Source organism: Erithacus rubecula (assembly GCF_903797595.1).
Source record: "Erithacus rubecula genome assembly, chromosome: 8".
Classification (NCBI taxonomy): Eukaryota; Metazoa; Chordata; class Aves; order Passeriformes; family Muscicapidae; genus Erithacus; species Erithacus rubecula.
In genome coordinates this window covers 36,534,466-36,561,464 of record NC_136659.1, presented here as the reverse complement: position 1 = coordinate 36,561,464, position 26,999 = coordinate 36,534,466, and the positions used below count along the sequence as shown (strand labels likewise).

Genomic DNA, 26,999 nt, shown 5'->3' with positions numbered 1-26,999 from the left:
ACCCTGCATTCCCCAGGATCTCATGGGCAGCCTGTGCTACAGAACACAGCCAGAACACCCTATAAAACATTGGGGTCTGTGGCATACACAGATTATTTCCAGCTATACCCATGGCTGGTGTGCCTCAAGGCTTCTCTCACCCACCCAGCCTCAGCTGCAAACAGCAGGAAATATGAGTAGCTGTGTATTTAAATTCACCTATGGAAAGTCTGTTCAGTGACAAACTGTCAGAGTTTTTATATCCAGGGAAGGAAAAACAGCCACAGAGTTGTCTGTAATATCCCTATTACAGCTCAACATCTCCAAATATCCATTTGTCAAACATGAATTATAAAGCTACAACATTTCATAATTCAGGACACACTCAAGTCCTAGGAAAAATAGCTACAAGAGCCCAAATAAAAAAAAGCATTTATTCCATTTTTGACAGCTTAATGAATGCCCTACTCTTTTGCATTGATTTTTGTGTGTGTGTCTGTGTGTGCACGTGTGCCTGGGAAGGATTTCTCAGGGGGTTTGCTGTAAACAGGGAGAGCAAAATCCCCTGCCAAGGCTTTTGCTACTTTTAAATAACCTCCACATTAAAACATTTCAGCAGAGAATGTATGCAAAACTACTGAGAATGCAAAAAAGCAAAAAAAACCCTACATCCCAGTAAACATAGTGGAGATTTGTAGAACAAGACATTAAACAATCCAATACCTTGATGTGGCAAGAGAGTCCCAGGCACAGCATATGTTAATTTATTCTTTCAGGAAATAACAGCAAATTCAGAAAGCACAGTCAGCTGAGCCGTAGAATCCTAAATTCAGGATTGATTCCAGAACACAAATTTTCCTTACACACCTAAGGGCTCATGTTGCAAGGCAAAATCTGTTCAAAACCAGCCTGCAAGCACCTAGAGACAGAAAAATAATGTATCCTAAAGAGAAGTGTGCCACTTGGAATGGCTGCACACCTTCCACTGACACACTCTGGCCAGCTGGGCCCCTGCTCCAGTGGCTTTCCAGTCTTCATATAATCAACTCCAGCCATTGAAATGGAGATGAATTCTGCATTTGAAGTGCTTTGCATCCATCCTGCCCCGATGCTGAGCCCAGCCCAGCCCCTCCCTGCTCCTCTGCAGCTCTCCCTAAGTGGATCTGACAGATCCCTGCTCAGATAGCAGCTGCCTGCTCCCCCCAAAATGTTGCCTTTTTGCTATTCAGGAGTATCCTAATAGCAAGGAATGCTAAATGCAGTCTGACATGTCCCCCTAAGAAACAAACTTGTAAGTTGTGGCTTCAAAGCAAAGCCTGAATAAATAGGACAGGCTGTGTACACCCCAGCTAACATCCAACATATGCTCTGGCTTCCCCTGCTCAGGCAGAGCAGGAATAGCCCCTGGACAAGCTCTGATTTGCTCTTGCTGGTGCTTCCAACATCTACAATTCAGCCTTTTCTGTGCCTGCATAAACAATTGGAGGGTGGGATGAAGAGGAGCCCGGGCTGGGAACAGGGAGTCCCCATGAATTATGGATGGCTGGGGGTGGCACCAGCCCCACAGAGAGCACAGGGGACAGGGCCAGCCTGGGGACAGCCCTGGGCAGGGCTGCAGGGCTCAAAAAACTCACTGGGACATGCAGTGCCTTCACCTCCTCCCCTCAGTGCTGGGGGCACTTACAGGGAGATAAAGAGAGGGAAGGATAAAACTGCATTGAGCTGCAGTTAACAAACTGCAGCCTTGAGAGGGCAATTTGTTGATTCATTCTTTAGGGCAGAGAGGAGGGATGGACAGAGAACAGGAAGATATCACCTTCTTCAAGGCTTGTATTTTGCTTTGCCATTATTCCATGCTCTATTTTATGACTAATCCTCCTGAGAGGAGCAGAACAAGTTTAGTTCCACCAGCCCCTCCTGTGCTCCCAGCTCCATTCCCTTCCCCTCGTGATCCTGGGATTAGGGAGTGGCAGCCCATCACTGAAACTGCAGGGCAGCAATTCCCAGGAGCTGCAGGAGCTGGGAGTGCCAGCCCATCTCCCATGCAGAGACCAGGTTAACTGATGAGGACACAGCAGGAGCTGGGAGCAGCCCCCTGAGTCCCCCTGAGCCCTCCTGAGCCCCCCTGAGCCCCCCGGAGCCCCCTGAGCCCCCTGCCCCAGGGACCCCACCCCCAGCAGGAGCTGGGAGCAGCCCCCTGAGCCCCCCGGAGCCCCCCTGAGCCCCCTGCCCCTGTTCCCCACCCCCAGCAGGAGCTGGGAGCAGCCCCCTGAGCCCCCTGAGCCCCCCTGAGCCCCCTGCCCCTGTTCCCCACCCCCAGCAGGAGCTGGGAGCAGCCCCCTGAGCCCCCCGGAGCCCCCCTGAGCCCCCTGAGCCCCCCTGAGCCCCCCTGAGCCCCCTGCCCCTGTTCCCCACCCCCAGCAGGAGCTGGGAGCAGCCCCCTGAGCCCCCCTGAGCCCCCTGAGCCCCCCTGAGCCCCCCTGAGCTCCCTGAGCCCCCGCCCCTGTTCCCCACCCCCAGCAGGAGCTGGGAGCAGCCCCCTGAGCCCCCTGAGCCCCCCTGAGCCCCCTGCCCCTGTTCCCCACCCCCAGCAGGAGCTGGGAGCAGGCAGCTCTCACCTGAACTGACTCTGCAGCAGGATTCTGTTTATTCTGCATTAGCTGCAGCCCCACAACACCCAGATCTGCACTGCCAGCTCCCAGATCTCACCCTCACTCCCTCAAACCCATTTCATTCCTCAGGGAAACTCAGGTTTGGTGGAGCTTGGAGCTTCATTCTAAACAGCATTTCTTTAAATTCTGCCTAAAACTGAGCATTACTGAGCTGTGCCTTATAAAGAAAGCAAGGAAGATTTTTTTTTTTCTATTTTACTGTTCCTCTCCAATATTGAGTGTGGGATTGTTTTCCTCTGCTGGGATGGCACCAAAACCTCCAGAGACATCTCTCAGTCACTCAGAGCCCTGCCCTGCCTGTGTTTGCCATCAAAGCCCACATGGCATCTGATGCTCAGTCTTTACATTCACAGCACTGTTTAAAATAATTATTCATCTAAGAGACATGAAGACCAACCCTCAGGCTATCCTGAAAGGTGTATCTTTGCAATGCTGGAGTAGTAAATAGGCATGATACAGCCAAATTATTTATTTAATCAGAAAAAACTTCACTAGATTATAAATGGATTTCAAGCTATAGTGCTCTTATGAGAAGTGTAATTACAGTTAAGAGAAGCACTTGGTTCTTCTGGCAGGCTCCTGGGATCCCTTAAAACAAGCTAAGGAATAGCTCAGCATGCAGAAAAAAGAAATCTGAAATCCTTCTCTGTGTGCTCTCTATGGCAGGTCCTGGTCCTGGGTACAAACACCACTATATAACCCCACAACAAATTTTGCTAAATTTGCAGATTTTGCTCTTATATCCCCCAGACCTTAAAAATAAGAAAAAATGCAGCTTCCTTCAGTGGTAAAATCAAGGAAACACCAAGTCCATCCTTTGAACCCAACCTTCCTCCCAGACAAGAATCTTCATATACATATTCCCACATATAATATAAGAATTTTTAATTGTTTTTCCACTCTGTGGGCTCTCTGAGACACCTGCAATTACCAGCACAAGCTTTATCCAGAAGCCTCATAAACCATTGGGGTCCAGTGTGTTTGCAGAGTCCCTCTCTGCCCAGAACCCTTTGATGAGCTGATGAATTGTCCTAAATGCAGCTCTACAAATGGAAAAGAATTCTCTTTATAATCCACCTTGTGTGAAGGCCCTTCTGCTGCCAGGCCAGGAACCACATCTCCCCCAGAACACTCTACACCCCCAAGAAACACCATTGCATTTTCTCCCACACCCAGCAAGCTGCTGTCATAAAAACACCACTTAACTCCCAAGTTAACCACTGAGAGACAAGCTGAATGCTTCAAGCTGCAGAGACCCAGTGCACCATCTCCAGGCTCACACTTGTTTTTACCCCTGCCAGAGTCAGACAAACAGAGACATGAGTTCCTCAGTGAGAGATCAGCAAGTTCTAGTGAAAGCTGAAAAACCAAAATCCTAGATAGAAAACAAGTTTCCATGGAGGCTCCAAGAACATGGTTTGAGACACAATAAAACTATAGTAAGACTATTGCTTACATTTTAGATAGAACAAGATAGACCACACGTGTAGTTTATATGTGACCTGGTGTGCTCAGGAACTAGAATTCTAATAGGTTAAGAAGAAATGGTTTGTGCAAAAAAATTGCTGGGTAATTTGTGTATAAAATTTTTGGATCAGAGAGATGCTGGCTGTTGCTGTCTCTTTCTTCTCTCTCCTCACTGCCACCATCCTTGCTCAGAAAAAGACACTGCAGCAACAGGGAGCAGCTTCTGCTTCTAACTGGGACTTTACTTCTATTCAGAACCTACCCAAAACCTTTAGCACGGACTTTAACCCTTTGTCTCTCCACCTTTCCAGCCTGATGTGCCTTCACAACAAACAACTTTGTAACACCCAATAACTGCTTCACCCCTGCCAGAGTCAGAAAAACACAGGCCTGAGTTCCTCAGTGAGAGATCAGCAAGTTCTAGTGAAAGCTGAAAAACCACAATCCTAGACACCAGTGCTGAAAACAAGTTTCCATGGAAGCTCCAAGAACATGGTTTGAGACACAATAAAATTATAGTAAGAATACTGCTTACATTTTAGATAGAACAAGACAGACCACGTGTAGTTTATATGTGACCTGGTGTGCTCAGGAACTAGAATTCTAATAGGTTAAGAAGAAATGGTTTGTGCAAAAAAATTGTTGGGTAATTTGTGTATAAAATTTTTGGATCAGAGAGATGCTGGCTGTTGCTGTCTCTTTCTTCTCTCTCCTCACTGCCAACATCCTTGCTCAGAAAAAGACACTGCAGCAACAGGGACCCAGACAGGAGCAGCTTCTAACTGGGACTTTACTTCTATTCAGAACCTACCCAAAACCTTTCGCACGGACTTTAACCCTTTGTGTCTCCACCTTCCCAGCCTGATGTGCCTTCCCAACAGCCAAGCTCACAAGGCCCAGCAGGTGCCCATCCCTGAAGCAGAGAGCAGCAGCAGGCAGGGCCAGGCAGGCAGGGCACCCACCGTCGTAGTAGACAATGGCTCCCACCAGGCGGTCCCTGCGCAGCATGGGGAACAGCTCCAGGGCTCGGGCCTTGCTCAGCACGTAGCTGCTCCTCAGGCACTGGCTGCCTGCCACCAGGTCGTACAGCTTGATGCCAACCCAGTAGTAGGGCAGCTGCCACCACCTGAGGGGAGGAGAGAGCAAAAGTCAGCAAAAAAATAAACCAAATGGGGTGTTCGGGGGTGTGTGTGCATGTGGGTATTGGAATAGAGGGCATGGGGAGCAACACAGAATGTTCTACAGCTGCTCTACCCTGCTGGCCTGGGGTACAGCACAGGATGTGGCAGAAATGTGAATTCATTCAATGTGTCCCATCTGCTGACCTGGGTGGGGCAGTGCCCCTGATCTCCTGGCACACATTATCTGCTAATGGGATCTTTAAACCAGCTGGGCAATCATCTTTATCTTTCCCATGACCCACCCTTCATCCAGGAGCTACCACCTGTTAATGGGCCATTGTTAAAAACTGGGTGTGGCAGCGATTCTTATCCCTGTGGGAGATATCTCCTGTTAATGGGCCATTGTTAAAAACTGGGTGTGGCAGTGCCCCTGATCTCCTGGCACACATTATCTGCTCATGGGCATCTTTAAACCAGCTGGGCAATCATCTTTATCTTCCCACAGCCCATCCTCCCTCCAGGAGATATCTCCTGTTCATGGCCACTGAGTCCCAGTGCATGGCTGATAAAATTCCATCATCCCACTGGGAGATGCTCCAGCCAGGGCAGGAGCCAAGCCTTTCCTACCCAGAGAAAAACTGAGATTTGGAACACCAGAGCACCTTTCCCACTGGATCCCAGAGGAAAACCAGACCCTCCCACATCATCCCTGGAGCTTCAGAGGAAACTGCACCTTCTCCAGGAGCACTGCTCCAGCTGAGCCACATCTGCCCCTGCAGGAGGATGCAGCACCATGGAATGGGACTGTGCCACCACCCTGACTGACTGACTGTGCCAGCTTGGATTCTGACTCTGGCAGGGCTGGGATTGTTCTGTGCAATACTGCATTGCTATTTTAATTTTCCTAGCACAGAACTGTTATTCCTAATTCCCATATCTTTGCCTGAGAGCCCCTTCATTTCAAAATGATAATAATAATTTGGAGGGAGGGGGTTTACATTCTCCATCTCAAAGAGAAGTTCCTGCCTTTATTGGCAGACACCTGTCCCTCAAACCAGGACACTGCACAGCATGATGAGCTCATGGTAACAAGGCAGTGTAAAAACTCCAGACCTTGGAGCTGTGTGCCACTGTTTTCAGCTGGGCTACTCCCAGCAGTGAGTTGAACACATTCAAGGATTCATTTGCTCTAAAATCAGGCAGTGGTGCCCCAGTGAGACACTGGAGCTGTGTGTGCAAGCTGAGAGGTTCCCCCAAGGCACAGTGAGACCTCCTGCACAAACAGCTCCACAACAAATGCAGGAAACCACTGACCTACACGAGCTCCAGCTCTTAACAAGCCACTTACACTAAGACAGGACTAATAAAAACAACAATGGTCTTAACAAAATTAAGCTCCTTCAGCAAAACCTCCCTGCTGTAAGCAGCCTGTCCCAGTGAGTAATTGCTCTTGGAGACTGAAAACCCAACCCAAAGCACTGAATGCCTTTCTCAGAGGTGGAGGAAGTGTTCTGTCCATACCCACCTGCCCTGTGCTCACATGGATTGAATGGCACCTTGCTGGGAGCACTGGCAGGGTGTGCTGAGGGCAGGGGGGCACTGAAGAACAGCAAATACACCCTGGCAATGAGAACTCTCTCCTGCTGTCCCTGCTGGAAGGGCCCTGAGGAGCTGCACCCCCCAAAGCAGCCACTGCTGCCTGGGGCACAAGAGATTTTGTGTTTCTGCAGCCCAGCCCAGCCCTGGGACAGCTGTAAGAACCTCCCCCAGGCAGGGTTTGCTTGAGAGAAGCCAAGGGAAAGGAGAGAAGGAACAGCAGAGCTTACTTGTAGATGGGCAGCATGATGGGCAGTGGGGCTGAGAGGTGGGGTGCACTCTTCAGCAGGTGTGCTCGCTCCTCCAGAGCCTCCTTCACCATCCTGTACTGCAAAACACAGCCAGACATCAGCCATGGGCACTGCCACAGTGTCACAGACAGTGTCACCCTCCTCCAGAGCCTCCTTCACCATCCTGTACTGCAAAACACAGCCAGACACCAGCCATGGGCACTGCCACAGTGTCACAGACAGTGTCACCCTCCTCCAGCCCTCCCTCACCATCCTGTACTGCAAAACACAGCCAGACATCAGCCATGGGCACTGCCACAGTGTCACAGACAGTGTCACCCTCCTCCAGAGCCTCCTTCACCATCCTGTACTGCAAAACACAGCCAGACACCAGCCATGGGCACTGCCACAGTGTCACCCTCCTCCAGCCCTCCTTCACCATCCTGAACAGCCAAACACAGCCAAACACCAGCCATGGGCACTGCCACAGTGTCACAGACAGTGTCACCCTCCTCCAGCCCTCCTTCACCATCCTGTACTGCAAAACACAGCCAGACACCAGCCATGGGCACTGCCACAGTGTCACAGACAGTGTCACCCTCCTCCAGCCCTCCCTCACCATCCTGAACAGCCAAACACAGCCAGACACCAGCCATGGGCACTGCCAGAGTCCCCACCCTCAGCACCAGGGGAAACACTCAGTAATTTGAAATAAACTTTATCCAAGCACCAACACCTCCCACCATTGTTACTGGCCTTTCAAAAGCACCCTGTGATCTGCTGAAAACCCAAAATTCATGGAAGGGATGCCCAGTAAAGTCTGAGCAGTTTGATCCTGGCAGCACAGCTGTGTGATTTCTCCTCAGCACACAAAGCCCACAGCAGGCTGGGGCTCATCCCACACTCACTCTGGCAGCTCCCACTGCCCAGCACACCCACTCTGCAAATGCAGCAGGGCTCTCCCCAAACCCACCCATGTGCACCAGCAAGAGCTGTTCTCTGGCAGAGAAGGTTCTCCAGCTGGATTGCTGCAGGGTTTGGGTGCTCCCCCTGAAAAATCCCCATTCCTGCAGCACTGCAGCCACTGACACACACTGTCAGGGGTTCCATTCCCCAAAACAGGAATATCAGCCTTCCACCCACACAGGAATGCACAAAACCATTTATACACCATCACTCATTTACCATATTTTCTTTCCCCGTGCCAAAATAAATCACTCATTTACCATCTTTTTTTCCCTTATTCCAAAATAAGTCGTTCATTTACAATATTTCTCCCCAATTCCAAATTAAATCATTCATTTACCATCTTTTCTTTCCCCATTCCAGAACAGGACAGCTGCTCATTCCCCTCAATTCATGGTATTACCTGCCTTATTTTATTATATTAATATTATTATATTAATTTTATTATTATATTATTTTATTATATTATTTTATTCTACTTTATTTTTTATTTTACTTTATTTAATTTTAATTTAATTTAATTTTATATTTTATTTTATATTATTTTATTCTATTTTATTCTGAGGTCAGCCTGTAAGGTCAATGCCACAGCCCACCAAAGCTCCCCAAAACCCCCCCAGAGGAGGAGTTTCCCACTCAGAGTGGCTCTGGAACCCAGCACTGAAAAGCTCCAGAGGAGACTCAGCTCTGCCTGGGACAGTGAAGTGTCTACCAGCAATTCCTGCTGAAACAACCAGCACAAAAAATTACCTGCTCAAAATCCAGTTTCATGATGGCCTTCTGGAGGTACCTCACTCCACCATGGATCAATTTAGTGCTCCTGCTGCTGGTCCCTGATGAGAAATCATCTCTTTCTAGAAGGGCTGTTTTTAGTCCTGTGTTACCAGAAAACCAAATTAACTTCTTAAATTACACAATTTGTATGTAATTCATTAAAGACACTTCTCTAGGGTAGAGACAATCACAAGAAAAATTACTCTGTACATGGATAAATTTGTATTCAAAGTGTAGTGCACTGTCTATATTGTAATGAAAAATTTTAGCCTTCTTCCTGAGGGAAAAGTCAAAGCAGAACTTAAACAGCAGCACATTAAAGCTGGATATTTCACAATGGAAAAGCATTAGAGCACATTTCCCAAAGGAAATGGGAGCTGGGAGCAGGGCAGGACAGAGGGCTCCATGCTCACTCTGAACTGGGGGTGAAGAGCTTCAGACTCTGCAATCCCAGGCAGGGACACAGCTCTTACCTGGACTTGGCTTCAGAGGTGCCCCAAGCCAGGGGGGACCCACAGAGAGTGGGGCACAGCTGGAGCTGTGACACAGAGCAAAGTGTCACTGCAGCCCTGGGGCTGGGAGCCCTCCAGGGTCACTCAGTCCCTCCCTGCTCAGCCCTGTGTCCCTCTGACCCACCACAGACACTGCAACACCTGCTGCTGCTCTCCCAAAACTTCCATGTCCTCAAAAAAACACCTAATTATTGCTGGTAACTTACAAAGATCAGAGATTCATTTTGCTCTGATGTGACTGAAGATTAATGGACACAATCAGAAATAATTTGGTGCAGATTTATCAAACATACAAAAAGCAAAATTTGCTGTTAAGCCAAGCAAACAGGATAAAAGAGCAAGTTCCATGAATGAACAGCAAGGAGACACAACTCATTAACCAAGTGCCTGTGACTATTTCACACCTCAGAACCCTGCTGATATAAGCAGGATATCCACAGAAAGGATAAACAGAGATCAGCTGTAATCACTTCTGTCTGCTTTCCAACTGCATGTGCTGCCAAAGCCCAGCAGAGGCAGGAGGGCAGAGATCTCTGTCCTGTTATTAAATCCAGCCAGGCTGGAATTTGGACTCACCTGCCCATGTCAGCCCCTATGCTTGATCCATTCCTGTGCCCACACCTGGATGAGGGTTCCCAGCTCAGCCCCAAAGGCACCCCTGGGGCAGGTTTTGCCTGTTTCTGAGGCAATGCCCAGGTTAAAACCTGACAACTTCAGGGCTCTGCTCTGGCCAGTTCCCAAAGAGGCAACAGGAGCACTGTTAAATCCCACAGACCTGGGAGATTTGACTTTTCTGTGCTGTCTGACACTGACCCCAGGAGGGCACTGCTTTGGACTTGAGCCTTGGAGAAGCTTCCAAATTTGAGTGATGGAGTAAAAACCACGGGTGTGTAGTTAAACACAAGTGTGTGATTTCACATGGTGAAGGGTTTGGAATTTGGGGGTTTAGAATATGGGTATGGGACATTGTTGGGCACTGCCTCTTTTTCTGTCTTCTTCATTCTCCATGATTTCAGGCACTGTGGTCACAGGAGTTTGGTTATTGGGTCAAAAGTATCAATAATGTAAGTGCTGGTTCTCTGTTGGACTCTTTAGCTTTAAAAGACCTTGTAACAGCTGCATTCAGCTCCATTTTGTTCACTTTTAGCTGGTAGAACTCTCTACTTTAAATAAGATTTAATAAACAACCAAGCCTGACCATGAGAAATTTGTCTCCTTTCTGTTTTTAATCCTGACTCTGAGTGGAGGCAGAAGAAAATGAAGATAAGCCACTAATTAGGTGCTGCAATTAACCCAGTTCCAGAGCATGGATTTATGGTGTGACCTTCCTCAGGGTCCCTCTGCCTTGTGAGAACAGAGGATTCCTAAGCAGGAAATCCAACCCTCCACCTCCCAGCACCTTGGAGAAGGCAGGCTGAGGAGTTTGTCACCAGCCAGGTGCTCCAGGAGAGACTGCAGGTGAGCCCAGGTGAGCACCAGGTGAAGCCCAGGTGAGCCCAGGTGAGGTGCATTGATCCCAGGTCAAGCCCAGGTGAGCCCAGGTGAGCCCAGCTGAAGCCCAGGTGAGCCCCAGATGAGCCCCAGGTCAAGCCCAGGTGATCCCTGGTGAGGTGCAGTGAGCCCAGGTGAGCCCAGGTGAGCCCCAGGTGAGCTGCAGTGATCCCAGGTCAAGCCCAGGTGATCCCTGGTGAGGTGCAGTGAGCCCAGGTGAGCCCAGTTGAACCCCAGGTGAGCCCAGCTGAACCCCAGGTGAGCCCAGGTGATCCCAGGTGATCCCAGGTGATCCCAGGTGATCTCAGCTGATCCCAGGTGATCCCAGGTGAGCCCAGCTGAGCCCCAGGTGAGCCCAGCTGAGCCCAGCTGAACCCCAGGTGAGCCCAGCTGAACCCCAGGTGAGCCCAGGTGATCCCAGGTGATCCCAGGTGATCCCAGGTGAGCCCAGGTGATCCCAGGTGATCTCAGCTGATCCCAGGTGATCCCAGGTGAGCCCAGCTGAGCCCCAGGTGAGCCCAGCTGAGCCCAGCTGAACCCCAAGTGAGCCCAGCTGAACCCCAGGTGATCCCCAAGTGAGCCCAGGTGAGGTGCATTGATCCCAGCTGATCCCAGGTGAGCCCAGCTGATCCCAGGTGATCCCAGGTGATCCCAGGTGAGCCCAGGTGAGCCTTACCTCTGGTGGCTGCATCCAGGGCACAGCCACAGCCCGTGGCTCCCCCTCCAATGACCAGCACGTCGAACTCCCCGCTGCTCTGCAGGGCCTGCAGCTGCTGCTCCCTGCTGGGGAGATGCTCCTTCCTCACTGGAGCACCTTCTGCAGCCTGCACCTGCACCAGGGCACCCTGCAGAGGTGAGCACAGCCTGTCAGCCCCTGCCTCGTGCACACACACCCCAAACACAGAAAGGTAAAATCAGCTATCCCAGCCATTTCCAACATTGAACAATCACATCCCATCAAGCACTGAGCTGCAAACAGCACTAAAACCATGGGCTGCACCCCAGTGGAACACTGTGCTCAAGTGTTACACCTGCATTCATTACCCCTAGGAACACTCACACGTTGCAGGATGCTGTTATTATTTTAATAAACATTGCAAAGGAAGCATTTTAATCAACAGGCACACGGTTGGGCTTTCCAGTCTCTACCAAAACATTCACCCCAGCACAGGAGGCAGAGCTCAGTGTGTTCATTAACCCAAGCTCAGGTTTGATGAGTGATGTGACTGCCAAACACGGCAACTCTAATTTCACCTCCTTTCTGAGAAACTTCCCAGCAATGCAGTTTATGTCTTACAGTAAAATAGGACTTTAAAGGGACAAAGTTTAACAATGTGGCAGTTTCCAGACAAGTTCCCATTTTCCTGCCACGGCCCTGGGAATGTCTTTGGGCTGATATTCCTGCAGCCAGTGCTGTGCCTGGGGAGAGAAGGGCTGATGCTCAGCCACTGCCAGGGACTGTGGCTGAAAGGTCTGAGCAGTCTCTGAAGGCTCTCTGCTGTGAACATCAACTTCAGCTGAATTCTAAACATTTCCAGACTTTCCTGAAAATTATAACCACTTGGAACACCAGAAAAACCTGTTTAACCCTAATTTAAGACCTAATTTAAGCCCAGTCTCCAGGCCAAATGGCAGACTTAACTATGCAGAATAGCTTCTGTCCAGATCTCCCAGACAGGAAAGAGCAGACTAATAAAAATTCAAGTGACAAACCACAGAAACTCCTTTCCAGCCAAGCACAAAAAGCCTCAGTTCAGATTATATGGTGCATGCAGCCTAAATATTTTTGTTCAGAATTATTTGCTCCTTCCTCAGCAGTATCATGATTTAAATGCATTAGCTCTGTGTCCCTCTCTCTGCTACAGAGCTGAAAATAAAATCTGGTAACGAGCAGCCACGACTCAAGGAAGTGCATATTGCAAAGATAATTAATGACCAGGCTCATCCTGCAATCAGGGGGATGCTGGAACACAAGAGCTCAGGAAAATCACCCTGGGCAGCAGCAGCCCTGAGCTGCACACTGAGGATCCAGACTGACCCTGGAGCCCCTCTGGAGCTGGGCTGGGAGCTGGGAATGTTCCTCTGCAGAGGGGAAGGGTCCAGGGAGAGCTCAGAGCCCCTGCCAGACCCTAAAGGGGACCCAGGAGAGCTGGGGAGGGGCTGGGGACAGGGATGGAGGGACAGACACAGGGAATGGGGGATGGATGGGATATTGGGGATTCCTGGCTGGGCTGGGATTCCCAGAGCAGCTGTGGCTGCCCCTGGAATGTCCCAGGTCAGGCTGGATGGGCCTTGGAGCAGCCTGGGACAGTGGAAGGTGTCCCTGCCATGGCAGGAGTGGGATGAACTTTAATGTCCCTTCCAACCCAAACCATTCTATGCCTAAAGGTGCTGAGGAGAGTGGAGAGGGACTGGGGACAAGAAAGAAAAATTAAGATTCAGATCAAATGCCAGCATGGCCAGTGGGTTTTGCCCACGTGGGAGCTGCAGGGAGCTGTGCCAGCTCAGCCTGGCATGCAGCAAAGCCCTGCTCATGCCCTGGGGATCAGAGCAGAGCAGCCCCCAAACACAGAGACCTCCCAAACCCCTGGAGCTGCAGGCAGAGATGAGCCAACTGCTGACACATCACCACAGCAGGGACAAATTCTGGGTGCTTTAAAGAGATCCTGCTCCCCCCTGTCCTTCTGGCCATGGAATTCTGTGCATTCCCAATCCTCCTGCCTCTTGCCCTGCTCCCTCACTGGCCATCTCGGCTCCAGCACTGCTATAAAACTTTTACATCCCCAAAGTGCAATAAAAACATATCAGAGAACCCCAGAATGGCTTGGGTTGAAAGGGCACCCTGCCACTCCCAGCCTGCAGTGACAAGCAGGGACACTAAACCCTCCCTGTCCTGCACATGCTTTGGCTCAGCCACACGTGCCCAACTCCACCAGCTCTGGAGAAGGAAAACCCCCCACCACCTCCAAATTTACCCTGACATTTCCAGAGGAATTTCCAAACATGACTCCTTAACTTCAGGAAAAGAACAGAAGACCAGAAAAGACAGATTTGGAGTTGGAGGAACTGGCAGCAGGTGGGTTTGACTCCCTGTTTTGGTTTGTTTTTAAAGCCATTCTTTACAACAAATGGCTCCTAGCAGAGCCCAGAGCAGAGCCCCAGCACCCAGCCCCTGCTCTAGGCAGAGTGTGGAGATTAGCCCTGGAATAGGAGAGAGTGATTAGTAGCAGGAATTGATATAGATATGATGCATCTTGCTGTCAATGAAATGGGGGAGTGAAGAAAAGCTGCACACAGGGATTCCATCTGCAGTAACGTGATTACTTTGGCAGTGAACAAGTGTGTTTACTGAAATAAGCAATTGCTGTTTATATCTACAATTTCTCAGGCAAGAGTTCCCTGAATGGTTTTGATTACGCTCTTAGTGAGAGGAATTTAGTTTGGCAGTTTGAATTTAATCATCAAGTTATAAAGTGATCTAGTAATCCATAAGCCAGTGCTCTTGTTAATTTGCTACTGTAAATCTCCAGGTAGGTTTGCAGAGTCAAATTTATCATCCTTATTCATTTATACAAAAAAAAAATACAGTAATTAAAAGTCCCCAAAGCAGACCCTGATGCATTATCATATTATCTCACTACAGGATTCACCTTGCTGAGCAATTCCTACTGGCAGCCCAGCAAGAGCAGGATTGGGGAAGGACAGCAGAATCTCCCAACTCCAAACCAAAGCACTGCCTTTCCCCTTAGAGGAAAACCTGGAGCCACCCTGCCATGGGCAGGGACATCTTCATGACCCCAGGGTGCTCCAAGCCCTGCCCAGGGACACTTCCAGGGATGGGGCAGGGGTGGAATGACTCCAGCTCCAAGGCTCCTTCCAGCCACACTGTTCTGGGGGGTCAATGATTCAATTACAAATGTGACCCCAAATGTCAGCACAGGAAAGTGAATTGGGATAAAAGCACAGGTGGTTCTGTCACTGTGACACCATGATCACACCCTGTCAAACCCTGGGTTTAACCTGCCTCTGGAAGTGGTCATTCCTTCAGAACAATGGGAATTCCCCAAATCCTGGAATTCTGCAGACAACATGCAACAAGTGAGCTCTCCAGGTGACTTTTCCCTTCCAACTCCTCATTTCACAGTCCTAAAAGCCACAGCTGCCATTTTTGAGAGTAATGAAGCCAGGCTGGGCTGAAGGCTGCAGAGAGCACTCCCAGCCTGGAGCAAGGCAGGCAGCCCATGGGGAGCTCACTTCACATGCTGGGCTTTATTTTCTGCAGCAGTATGTGCAGCCTTAAGAATCCTGCCTTCTCCACTCCCCAGCCTGGCTCCCCAGAAATGACTCATCCCATCCCCAGCTGCTCCTCCTCCTCCCCACAGGAACAGCCAGCAAAGGGATCTGAAGAGCCCTGTGCATGTGGCACTTGGGGACACAGGGCACGGTGGCCTTGGCAGAGTTGGGGAATGGCTGGGTTTGGAGTCTTGGAGGAATTTCCCACCCCAAACAAGGCCATGGTGCAATGCTGAGAAGGCAGCTGAAGGGCACAGGCAGCCCAGCCCTGCAGATGCTGTGCCAGGAGCCCAGCAGGAGCTGGCACCTGTGTGAAGCTGGGATGGACACAGGGACTGCTGCCTTCACCTCCAGCTTCTAGGCTTGGAAACACTGGCCAGACACTGCTTTTGCTTCAATCAGGTCTTCCCACTCCTCCTGCAACTAAGTAAAGCCCCCAAAGGTCATTTTTAAAAACCATTTGTACAAGCCTGACATATGCTCTGACAGATTTTAAGTTTCCTATTTTATCAAAAATCGTAATTAATACTTACGTGTTTGTTTCTATACTGAGAAAATTGAGAGAGGCCAAAAACTGTTGCTATGGCACCTCCTCCAATGAGAGCAGTTCCTTTCACTGCCTTCTGAAATGCCATTTTTTACTGGAAGAAAAGAAGATAAAAATTAATTGGCAGTTTTACCATATCAGGATCTGATACACACAGAACAGACCATTTGAAGGAACTAATGACAATGTTGTGACAAGTTGAAATTTAGGGTAGCAATGTCTTAATTAGAGATTTTTCACTGCAATATTAATAACTTCTACACAAAGTCTAGACAGAGGGAAGGCAGAGAAAGCTGAGAAAGGACAGAAGAGTGTTTAGATCAGAGCAGACACACACACCCAGAGTGACCCTGACACAGGTACTGCCAGCCCCACAGCCAGGGCACAGCAGGAACAGCCTGTCCCCAGCCACAGGGCCACCAGGAACAGCCTGTCCCCAGCCACAGGGCCACCACACCTCATCCCAACACCCAGCACTCCTGACCAGCTGCCAGCATCAGAGCCAGCTCCCCTCCAGCCCTGCTGCCCCCAGCCCCAGCCCCTGCCCTACCCGGGGGTGGCACAGCAGCAGCACACTCAGGGACAGCTCTGACAGGCTCACAGGCAGGGTGGCACTTCAGCCCCAGCTCCAGAGGCTTTCAAACCAGCCCTATGTGGGTCAGGCAGGTTGTTAATAGGCCCAGAGCTCGGGTGCTGAATGACAAACTTGCAGGGGCTGAGCTGAATGTTAAGCAGGCTCAGCCCAGGCTGTCCTGCCTGGCCTGGGGCTGGAGCTGAGCTAGGGCAGCATCCATCCCAACACACAGTGCCCAGCAGCAGCAAAGCTGAAAGCAGGGCACAGCCTGCAGGGCACAGCACAGAGCAGCCCTGGCCATGGCAGGATGGGCAGAGCAGCCCCTGGGGCAGGGGCAGGGGCAGGGGCAGGCAGGGGACACACACACACTGCTCTGAGCTGCTGTGCACACCCAGTGCATTACCACACTCAGAAACATCCCCAAAGGAAGGAATTCCTCCCAGCCGTGCCCAGAGCATCCCTGGCAGTGCCCAGGGCCAGGCTGGACAGGGCTGGGAGCAGCTGGCACAGGGGGAGGTGTCCTGCCATGCAATGAGATGAGCTTTGAAGTCCCTGCCAATGCAAACCTTGACCTCATTCCCTGAGCACTTTGCCTGCAGCACTCTCAGCCTGGGGAAAATCCCCACAGGCATTTGATGCAGAGCTGCTGTGAGCACAAACTGTGCAGGGCATCATCTACACAAGGCCAAGACTTGCAGCTTCCCACAAGTTTTTCCAAAGAGGGGCTCTTGGAGACTCCCACCATGACTGCCTATCTTGTACCACATTTTCCACTTGTCTCTAACTGTGGCTGCAAACAAAGATCAGCATTTCATCCTTCCCTGGTGCTGTGACAGGGAAAGGTGACACACAAAGCCCAGCAAAGGCAGCTCCTGGGAGGGAAGTTACTGGGCAGGTCTGGCCACAAACAAAAAGAAAACAGAGGAAGAGCATGGATAGCCACCAAGCTGTGCCACGAGGTGGAAGCCAGCAGAGCACAGAACTGGAAGAGCAGCTGGAGCATTGCCTGGGGGAGCTGAGACAGTCAGCAAGGCTCCTGCCCCAGGGGCAGCAGCGTGCCCACAGCACCCAGCTGTGCCAGGGACACACAGCCCAGGCTCCAGCAGCAGCAGGGGCAGCTCTGCTCCCCACAGAAGCTGTGGCACAACCAGAGCAGTCTGACACCCCCAGCAGCAGCAGAGGAGAGCCTGGAACCCTGCAGAGCCTGTGCTGGAACACACACCACCAGCAGCTGTAAAGGAACAAATCAGCATCTTCCAAGGAGCTGTCTCACAGCCTGCAGAGGGGCTGGCTCACAGGAAAGCCAAGAGTGCCCCTGGCATGCTGGATGAGCCCAGCAGGAGGGGAGGTGGCTGGATCCCTGCTCAGAACCAGGGCTCCTGCAAGCACCAACACTCAGCCTGCTTCTTGTCCCCTCCTGAGACTCCATTCTGGGCACAGGGACACACCTGCCAGAGCTACACCATTCCTTCCCAGGGGACTGGAGCACAGGGCACAGATACAGACTGAGAGCTCAAGGATTGTCACCTACCCCAGCCTGGCACCTGCCCCACTGCAGACACAGCAGCTCCAGGCAGATGAAGGCACATCAGCTGTGCCACAGGGCACAGCTTTCCCACTCTGATCACACAGTGGCATCTCTAACACCCCAAGGGGACTCTGCAGGAGGATTTCCAGCCCCAGGGCATGTTCCATTATCTCTCCTCAAGGCTCAGAGCCCATTACAGGCAGTTCTCCCAGGAAGGAGCTCTCCCAGGAGACTGCTGCTCAAATTGCCACATCAATCTTGCTCACTATCCCTAAGAGAAGCTTATTCAGGAGAGAGAGGAAAATAAGGCTTAGCATAAGCCAGCCTAGCACAAAGCCAGACAGACATTCCAACCAGTCAGTGCTTTTACACCTGGAACAGCCCAGCTGCATCCCAGGAACCCAGGGGCTGCATTTGTGAGCTGTGAGTAAAAGAGTTTGGGGTTTGGAGGAGGTTTTACACCTGGAACAGCCCAGCTGCATCCCAGGAACCCAGGGGCTGCATTTGTGAGCTGTGAGTAAAAGAGTTTGGGGTTTGGAGGAGGTTTTACACCTGGAACAGCCCAGCTGCATCCCAGGAACCCAGGGGCTGCATTTGTGAGCTGTGAGTAAAAGAGTTTGGGGTTTGGAGGAGGCTGGGTGGGCTCAGGGCACTGCAGGTGGGCAGAGCCCGTGCCAGGCTGCCCCAGGCTCTGCCAGTGCATGGCACATCTCCAGTTCCTCCCAAAAGGGCACTGCAGGCAGGAAATGGCACACAGGTCTCTGGAAAGGAGGGGAATGCTGCCTTGGTGCCACAGAGCCACAGCCTGAGCAGACACTGTGGGATTTCCCCAGCTCTGCCCCAGACAGCTGCTGCCAGCTCTGAGGATACACCTGTGCAGAAGGAATGCAGTTCATGTGGTTCCCACAAAGGCTGCACCAGGGGAGAGCCCACCTCCTCTTCTGAAACCTGCCTCCCTTCCTGAGATCACAGCTTGTGACAGAAATGGGATTTTATTTTAATGAGAATTATAACACCAACCAGCATGAGAAGCACTACAGTCAGAAATATGACATCTTTCCATCACACAAATATTCTGAATCACCTTTAAAAGCAGCTCAGAGGGTTTCAGTGCTGTCAGTGCCATCTGACACAGTAAATCTGCATGCTAAGCCTTACCCTTGATTTCAATGGAAGCCATAAATGGCACCTTTGGACCCGTGGCCTCACCTGGAGGGTGGGCTGAGGTCCCTGACAGGCTGCAGAACAAGCTGTGGCAGGAGCAGGAGCCCCTGGCTGGCGTGGGCAGAGCCAGCAGCACGTCACAAGGAGCAGCTACTGCATGGAGTGATCTGTCCAAGGAGTTCAGTAACCCCAGGGAACAGTTCCCACAACAGCTGAGCACTGGTGGAGATGCAGAGGGACATCAGCTCCAACTGCTATTAAAGGATTCATGGTAAGAAGAAATGGGCTTTAAACTTGAAAGGACACAAAGGGGTGGGGGCAGCAGTCTACACAAAATGGAAACTACACCAAAGATTTATCAGCACAAGTTCCTGCTTTCAGTTTCCAAAAGTTAATACAAACCCCAGTCACAGCAGGAAATCCTTGGTGCATTTCTTAACAAGCAGCTCAGCCACATTCACCTGGAGTGGAATATTCACTTCCAGAGGAGTGTCCCAGTCCAGGGCCAGGCTGGTGTCCAGCTGAGCCTCCCCAGCTATCTCACTGTGTGGCCAGAAATGTGAATTGTGCCCCATCTATTAACCCAGCTGGGGCAGTGCCCCTGATCTCCTGGCCCATATTCTCTGCTAATGGCATCTTTAAACCAGCTGGGCAATCATCTTTACCTTTCCCATGACCCACCCTTCATCCAGGAGGTGTCACCTGTTAATGGGACATTGTTAAAAACTGGGTGTGGCAGTGCCCCTGATCTCCTGGCACACATTATCTGCTCATGGGCATCTTTAAACCAGCTGGGCAATCATCTTTATCTTCCCACAGCCCATCCTCCCTCCAGGAGATATCTCCTGTTCATGGCCAGTGAGTCCCAGGGCATGGCTGATAAAATTCCATCATCCCACTGGGAGATGCTCCAGCCAGGGCAGGAGCCAAGCCTTTCCTACCCAGAGAAAAACTGACATTTGGGACACCAAGGCACCTTCTTTCCAGTGGATTCCAGAGGAAAACCAGACCCTCCCACATCATCCCTGGAGCTTCAGAGGAAACTGCACCTTCTCCAGGAGCACTGCTCCAGCTGAGCCACATCTGCCCCTGCAGGAGGATGCAGCACCATGGAATGGGACTGTGCCACCACCCTGACTGACTGACTGTGCCAGCTTGGATTCTGACTCTGGCAGGGTTGGGATTGTTCTGTGTAATACTGCATTGCTATTTTAATTTTCCTAGTGAAGATCTGTTATTCCTATTCCCATATCTTTGCCTGAGAGCCCCTTCATTTCAGAATTGTAATAATTTGGAGGGAGGGGGTTTACATTCTCCATTTCAAAGAGAAATTCCAAATTCCTGCCTTTATTGGCAGACACCTGCCCTCCAAACCAGGACTCACACCCTGGATTTTCCAGAGCCAGGCTGGTGCCCAGGTGAGCCTCCCCAGGTCTCTCACCCTGCACCTGCTGTGTCACAGCAAGGGCTCCATTCAGCAATCAATAACTCCTCACACTGCTTTGCTTTCAGCCCCAAACCCTGCAAGGCACCACTCCCAGCCTGGTTTTTACAGAAGGGATTTTGACACCTGTCCCCAGCAGGTGTTTCTGAACAGCACATGACAAACCTGTGCCCCCACAGCCTCACCAGGCTGGCACTGCTCCTTCCTCCTGTAATGGCCAGCCCAGCCAGCTGCCAGACTATGGGCTGGATGTTCCTGGGGGTCCTGCAGCCCACTCCCACCTGGGCAGCAGGTGGCTGAAAGGGAACTGCCACAATCACCAGCATTTCTCTGTTGAACCCTGAATCCTGGGAGCTCTGAGCTTTCTGTGCTTTCTGACACTGACCCCTGGAGAACACAGCTTTTGAGCTGAGGCCTTGGAGAAGCTTCCAAAATTGAGTGATAGAGTAAAAATCATGGGTGTGTAGTCAGAATAGGAGTGTGTGATTTCACATGGTGAAAGGTTTGGAATTTGGGGTTTTCACATATAGCAATAAGTATGGGACAAGATGGACATTCTTGGATGTTGTCTCTTCCTTCTTGTTCCTTTTTCATGATTTCAGGTTGTAGTTTTTGGTTGGATAGCAAATCCCACAGTGCAGGTCACAGGTGTTTGGTTATTGGGTCAAAAGTATAAATGATATAGATGTTAATTTTTAATTGGATAGTTGGGCTTTAAAAGACCTTGTAACTAGCAAGATACACCTGCATTTTCTCACTTTTAACCTATTAGTTGGAAATGTTGCAGAACTCTCTGTATTTTAGACAAGATTTAACAAACAACCAAAATCTGTCTCTTGAGCATTCAATCCTGACTCTGAGTGAAGGCAGAAGCAAAAAGCCAACCATTATCATTTATCTACTAAGGTACTAATTACACAGACACAGGGCTGGATCTGAGCAGCTGCTGTGGGAAGGAATGAAAAGGGGATGGTGAGGAGCTCAGCCCAGAGCTGTGAGCTGCAGGGGAGCAGCAGGAGCACAGCACAGGTGGATGCAGGGCTGGGCTGCAGCAGTGTGAGCTGCAGGGGAGCAGGAGGAGCACAGATGGATGCAGGGCTGGGCTGCAGCAGTGTGAGCTGCAGGGGAGCAGCAGGAGCACAGGTGGATGCAGGGCTGGGCTGCAGCAGTGTGAGCTGCAGGGGAGCAGCAGGAGCACAGCACAGGTGGATGCAGGGCTGGGCTGCAGCAGTGTGAGCTGCAGGGGAGCAGCAGGAGCACAGCACAGATGGATGCAGGGCTGGGCTGCAGCAGTGTGAGCTGCAGGGGAGCAGCAGGAGCACAGGTGGATGCAGGGCTGGGCTGCAGCAGTGTGAGCTGCAGGGGAGCAGGAGGAGCACAGATGGATGCAGGGCTGGGCTGCAGCAGTGTGAGCTGCAGGGGAGCAGCAGGAGCACAGCACAGGTGGATGCAGGGCTGGGCTGCAGCAGTGTGAGCTGCAGGGGAGCAGCAGGAGCACAGGTGGATGCAGGGCTGGGCTGCAGCAGTGTGAGTGCCCTGAGCTGCAGCACACACGGGAAATCGGGAGGAGAAACCCAGCCTGCTGAGGGGAGAACCCCTGTGCCTCCCGGGCCATCACCATGGAATCCACATTCCATCCAAACGAGCACATCCAGCACAGTGAGTCACCGATGCACGCCTTAAATAGAAACCTTGCAGTTTGCAGAAGCTGCCAGAGACCACCTGGTGCATGCACTGTCTGACTGCTCCCTCCCCAGACTGCTCAGGTAGGTTTGGGATGAGGAGAGGGGCAGACTGATGTTCCTCCAGGCCGAGTCCTGCCTCTCAAAGAGCTGCAATCCAACCCAGACTCCAATGCAGAGATGCTCAGCTCCCTCTAACCTAGCTCCCACCCCTCTGCTTGTCAGGTAAACCCAGGCTAAGCTCTGACTGGGGCACTTCCAGCCTTTAGAGCTGCACTGCTGTGCCAGGGCAGTCTCAGGGTGTGTCAGCGCAGGAAGGGCAGCTAAAAGAAAAAGGGGATGTAACCAGCAAACAGCTCAATGAGCAGCTGTTAACCAGGTCAGCTAATAAACTCTGCGTGCCTTTGAGAAGCTGGGCGTGGTGACACACAGGATGCCAGGCCAGAATAACTGCAGTGCCTGCAGAGGAGCTGATCAAAGTTAAACCAGCCCAAGCTGGAGCTGCTCCCCCTGCCAGGCAGATCTGTGGTGAGGAGCTCCATCCCCAAGGAAGGGCTCCGAGGGTCCAGCACAGCAGGGACACATCCAGAGCTCTCCTGGAGCCTCCCACGGGCACTCGGGGCTCCAGTACCCAAGGCACAAAAATAAAGGAGAAACAAAGCAGAAAATTGGTATCCTATGCTCATTCCCCCACTCAGCTCTACTGCTTCCAGCCACTTCTTCTGCCTCCTGTGCTCAGACACCAAGACACTCCCACCCTGCTGTAGATGACAGAACAACTGCTGTAAACTCTGCCCCACAAGGAACAAACTATTTTTTGGCTCCTCCCTGCATTTCAGCCGAACCACTGCTTTCTCTTCTGCTTTATTACCCTCCCACTCACAGATGATGAGGGGAAAAGTCCGATGTGCAAACCCCTCTTGGGATTTCAATAGCAATAGTCCTGCCAGAGACAGTAGCTGTTTCTGGGAATGAGGAAATGCTGCCGACAGGGATGGCTGGAATCACAGGAATTTATCTGAGCACTAACAGGAATGCAAAGAAACACCAATGTCAACAGGTGTTTTGAGCTCTCCTAGCATACAAACATCACAATATATTCATCAAGTTCTAGATGAAAGTATTTCAACTCCCTCCTGTCCTGCTGGAAGGAGTGGGAAGCCTGGTCTGACTAATGCCTGCAGGATGATTTCCATACCTCTGTGTTCTTCTGCCAAGGTTAACTTCAACTTTTCAAAGAGTCACTCTTGCTTTCACTGTTGGTGGGGGTTAATATCAGCCATCAGCCACACCCACAATACAATGACTGCAAACCAATTACTGTCACTAGAAAGAAATGCTCTTGTCAGATACACTTAATTTATTGCTGTCTCCCATTTTTTTGATATTCCTCATTCCTCTCGTTTTTAATGCAGATATGTGAATAGACAGTCTGCCAGTTCAGCTTGATCCCAGTGCTGGCACTTTATCCATGCTTTTCCTTCCCTCCCTCACCCAAGATTCGAGGAGCAGGGATTAGAAAACAAGGTGTTCTGCTTTTTACAAGACTGGACATATACAAACAGGAACCTGCTCAAAAATTAGCTACAAATCAGGTGAATACTGAGGTGTGGCAAGGAAATAGCCTAGTTATATATCCTGGGATACAGATTGAAACCTGATAGCACATGCAAATCTAATCCTGGAGGAGGGGCCTGCATTCAGAATCACTCTGAAATCACAATCAATGCTTCATTTGAGAAGCTTTGCAAAGCAAATAAAAGCAACCCAGTCCAAGACTTTGGACTCCATCCACAGGATCTGGTTGTGATTCAGGGTGAGTTCACCTGGAAACCCCTGGAGACAGAGGCTCAGGCTGGCTGGGGAGCCTGGCTCAGAGAGCCATTTAGGGATATGGAATGCTTCCAAAATCAATAAATACCGTGATGTTGTGGAAGAGCTCTGGTTACAAACGCTCTGTTCATTACGTAAGAAAAGCTGTTTCCTAAAGTGAAGCTTTTTGGAAGGAGCAGGCTGCATCTCCATTAGCAAGGGCTAATTGCTGGAGCCCAGCAGCTGCTGCAGACAGCTCTGTGCTCTCTGTACTGCTCACCCCAAGAGCTGCAGCCTCACCACAAACACCCACCCAGCACTGGGAGTGCAGGAATCCCTCCTTCCTTCAAGCCTCACCTCCCAACTGCCCCACCTGCTCCAGCTTTCCTTTCCCACCCTTTAATTTTTATTTCACAGAACCCTCAGAAAGGTTGGAAAAGCCCTCCAAGATCATGGAGTCCAAGCTGTGCCCAATCCTCATCTTGTCCCAGCCCAGATCTATGGGTGCCAGCTCCAGGAATTCCTGGGACACTCCAGGGATGGGGATCCAAATCTCTCTGGGCAGCTCCAGTCCCTGAGCTCCTTTTCCATGGGGAAATTCCTGTCCCTGTCCCAAAATACACCCTGCCCTCCCCTGGGGCTGTTCCCTCTCCTCCTGTCCCTGCTCCCTGGAGCAGAGCCTAGCCTGTTCCTATCCCCACTCCCATCCCCATCCCCATTCCCATCCCCATCCCCATCCCCACTCCCATCCCCATTCCCATTCCCATTCCATTCCCATTCCCATTCCCATTCCATTCCCATTCCATTCCCATCCCCATTCCCATTCCCATTCCCATTCCCATTCCCATTCCCATTCCCACTCCCACTCCCCACCTTGGCCATGGTGTCCCAGCAGGTCCCAGGTGGGTGGCAGGGACAGGGATCAGCAGCACCCTGTGCTGCCATGGGCTGCAGGAGCACACCCACCATGACACAGCTGATCCCTGGAAAAACTCAGCTTTTTGTCCAATAACATACAGCAGCTTAGTTAATCTGTACAGCCAGGCTGGCAGAGCTCTGGAGGGTGCATAGCCCATAAAAAAAGCAAAATAACTCCCCAGGCCCCACTTGCCAGCACACAAACAAGCAGCACAAGGAAGATATTGCCTAACTGAGCTACTTGGAAATGCCAAGCCCTGTTTTGAAACCACAGCTCCGAGTGGAAGGTGAAAGTCACAACTGCAAACTGACAGCAGAAAACGCACATTTCTTTCAAATATTTGCTGAAGCTTGCAGGGAGTTTGTGGAGACAAAGCAGGCAGCAGCAGGGAACCTGTAGGAGCTGTCCTGTGGAAAACTGCTCAGCATGAACAGCCTCTGCACCAACCACGTCCTGCCAGCTTCCTAAACTCCTGTCAGGACAGGCAGCAGGTAGGAATGGAACTCCAGAGAAAATGATATGCACTAGGTCTGACAATAACAAACACAGGCCCAATAATAACAGTTGGTATTATTACTGTGCACACACATAATTAAGCAAAGTGTAAATCCATATATATATATATATATATATATATATATATATATACACGACCAAAGTAATGCTCCAAATTAGATACAAGGGTGTGAATAATCTTTATACACACTACTCAAAACTTCCATCCAACTTCAGACTAAGTAAACTGCTAATTGACTAATGTTAAAAGGAATAATATTCTGGTTATTGCTATCGAACGGGCAATAGCAGACTTTGCTTTACATATTATCACAGAAAGATCCTGAACTACCAGACCAAGTCTTTACTGGCTAATCAGTCACTGCTCATCACTGAAAACTCCTGAAGAACTGTAACCATGAATATTCAAGTTAGGAAAAGAAGAGGGTGGGAAGGAGCAGGGAAGAGAAGAAAATGCAACTCCTCAGGAGGGAGGAGAGCCCCAGCTGCCCAGCAGCAGGTGAACCCCAAGCTCTGCACACACACTGACAACTCTCCCTGCAGAATCAGCCTCACCAACATTTACTGAGTGCTAAACAGAGGTGAGAACTCAGAGGAGCTCAGAACACCAAGCAATGGTCCCATGAGCACGTTCAGCGGAAGTAATAACTCACTTTCATTTTACAAAGTTCAGTGTAACTACAGCTGAGCTGGTTTTTACCCAGAATTCAGGTTTTTTGATAATGGGAGATATTATTTCTATCAGCTCCATCCAAGGAAAAAAAAATATATATAGTTAGTGAGGTCTGCAACATCCTTATTGATTATCTCTAGACACCTGGAGGCACAGAGCTGTCCCGGACAGGGGGACACCGGGCTGGACCTGCCACTGTGGGACAGGAGCACGGCACAGCCGCAGGGGCTCTGCACTTCATAAAACCACCACACTCTCCTTATTTTTGGCCTTTTTTTTCCCCAGCCAAAAGCTTGAATAGAAGAGAGAGAAGAAGAGCAGTGATGGCGCAAGCTGCTGTGCAAGATGGCAGGGCGGTTTGGGCTGGAAGGGGCGATAAAGCCATGCAGTGCCCGCTGCCGTGCAGGGCCAGCTGCCGTGCGGCGCTCCGGGCCCGCCGCGGGGGATGGCGGCCGCACGCCGCCCAGCCGAGCCGCTCCGAGCCGCACGGAGCGACGGCCCGCGGGACAGAGCCGGGGATGCTGCGGCGCCAGCCCGGAGCGGCACGGACAGCCGGGGCGGGGGAAGGCTGGAGCAGGCAGGCTGCGTGCGGTCAGCGAAAGGTTCCAAGGAAAGGCCGGCCCCGCTCCCTGCACCGCGCCCGCCGCCAGCCCCGCTCCCACTGCCCACACTTACTGCGGGAGCCGGGACCCGCCGACCCGCGTCCCTCCGCGGGCTGCTCGCCGCACCGGAGCGGGGGCGGCTCTCCGCCCGCCCGCCCTGCCTCCCGCCCTCCGCCGCCGGCAGCCAGCCCGGCTCCCGCAGCCCCGCCTCGCTCCCGGCGGCGCCTCCCCGCGCTGCGGCCTGTTCGGCGCGGCCCAGCCCGGCTCAGCCCGGCCCAGCCCCGAGCCCCGGCTCAAACCCGAGCTCCGGCCCAGCCCCGGCTCAGCCCCGGCTCAAACCCGAGCTCCGGCTCAGCCCGGCCCAGCCCCGGCTCAGCCCCGGCCCAGCCCCGGCTCAGCCCGGCCCAGCCCCGGCTCAGCCCCGGCCCAGCCCCGGC

General features: G+C 51.4%; 1 protein-coding gene across 1 annotated transcript in view; it reads right to left on the bottom strand.

Moving 5' to 3' along the window:
* The window catches only part of GPD2 (glycerol-3-phosphate dehydrogenase 2), a 55,749-nt gene extending 28,991 nt beyond the window's left edge, over positions 1 to 26,758 (bottom strand). The window contains exons 1-6 of the mRNA XM_079311268.1: positions 26,636 to 26,758; positions 15,635 to 15,742; positions 11,485 to 11,653; positions 8,782 to 8,906; positions 7,066 to 7,163; positions 5,081 to 5,244 (exon numbers count right to left, since the gene is read on the bottom strand). Coding sequence (XP_079167394.1) covers positions 5,081 to 5,244; positions 7,066 to 7,163; positions 8,782 to 8,906; positions 11,485 to 11,653; positions 15,635 to 15,736 — 658 coding nt within the window. The 5' untranslated portion in view covers positions 15,737 to 15,742; positions 26,636 to 26,758. The remainder of the gene's footprint in view (positions 1 to 5,080; positions 5,245 to 7,065; positions 7,164 to 8,781; positions 8,907 to 11,484; positions 11,654 to 15,634; positions 15,743 to 26,635) is intronic.
* Between the last annotated feature and the right edge of the window lie 241 nt (positions 26,759 to 26,999).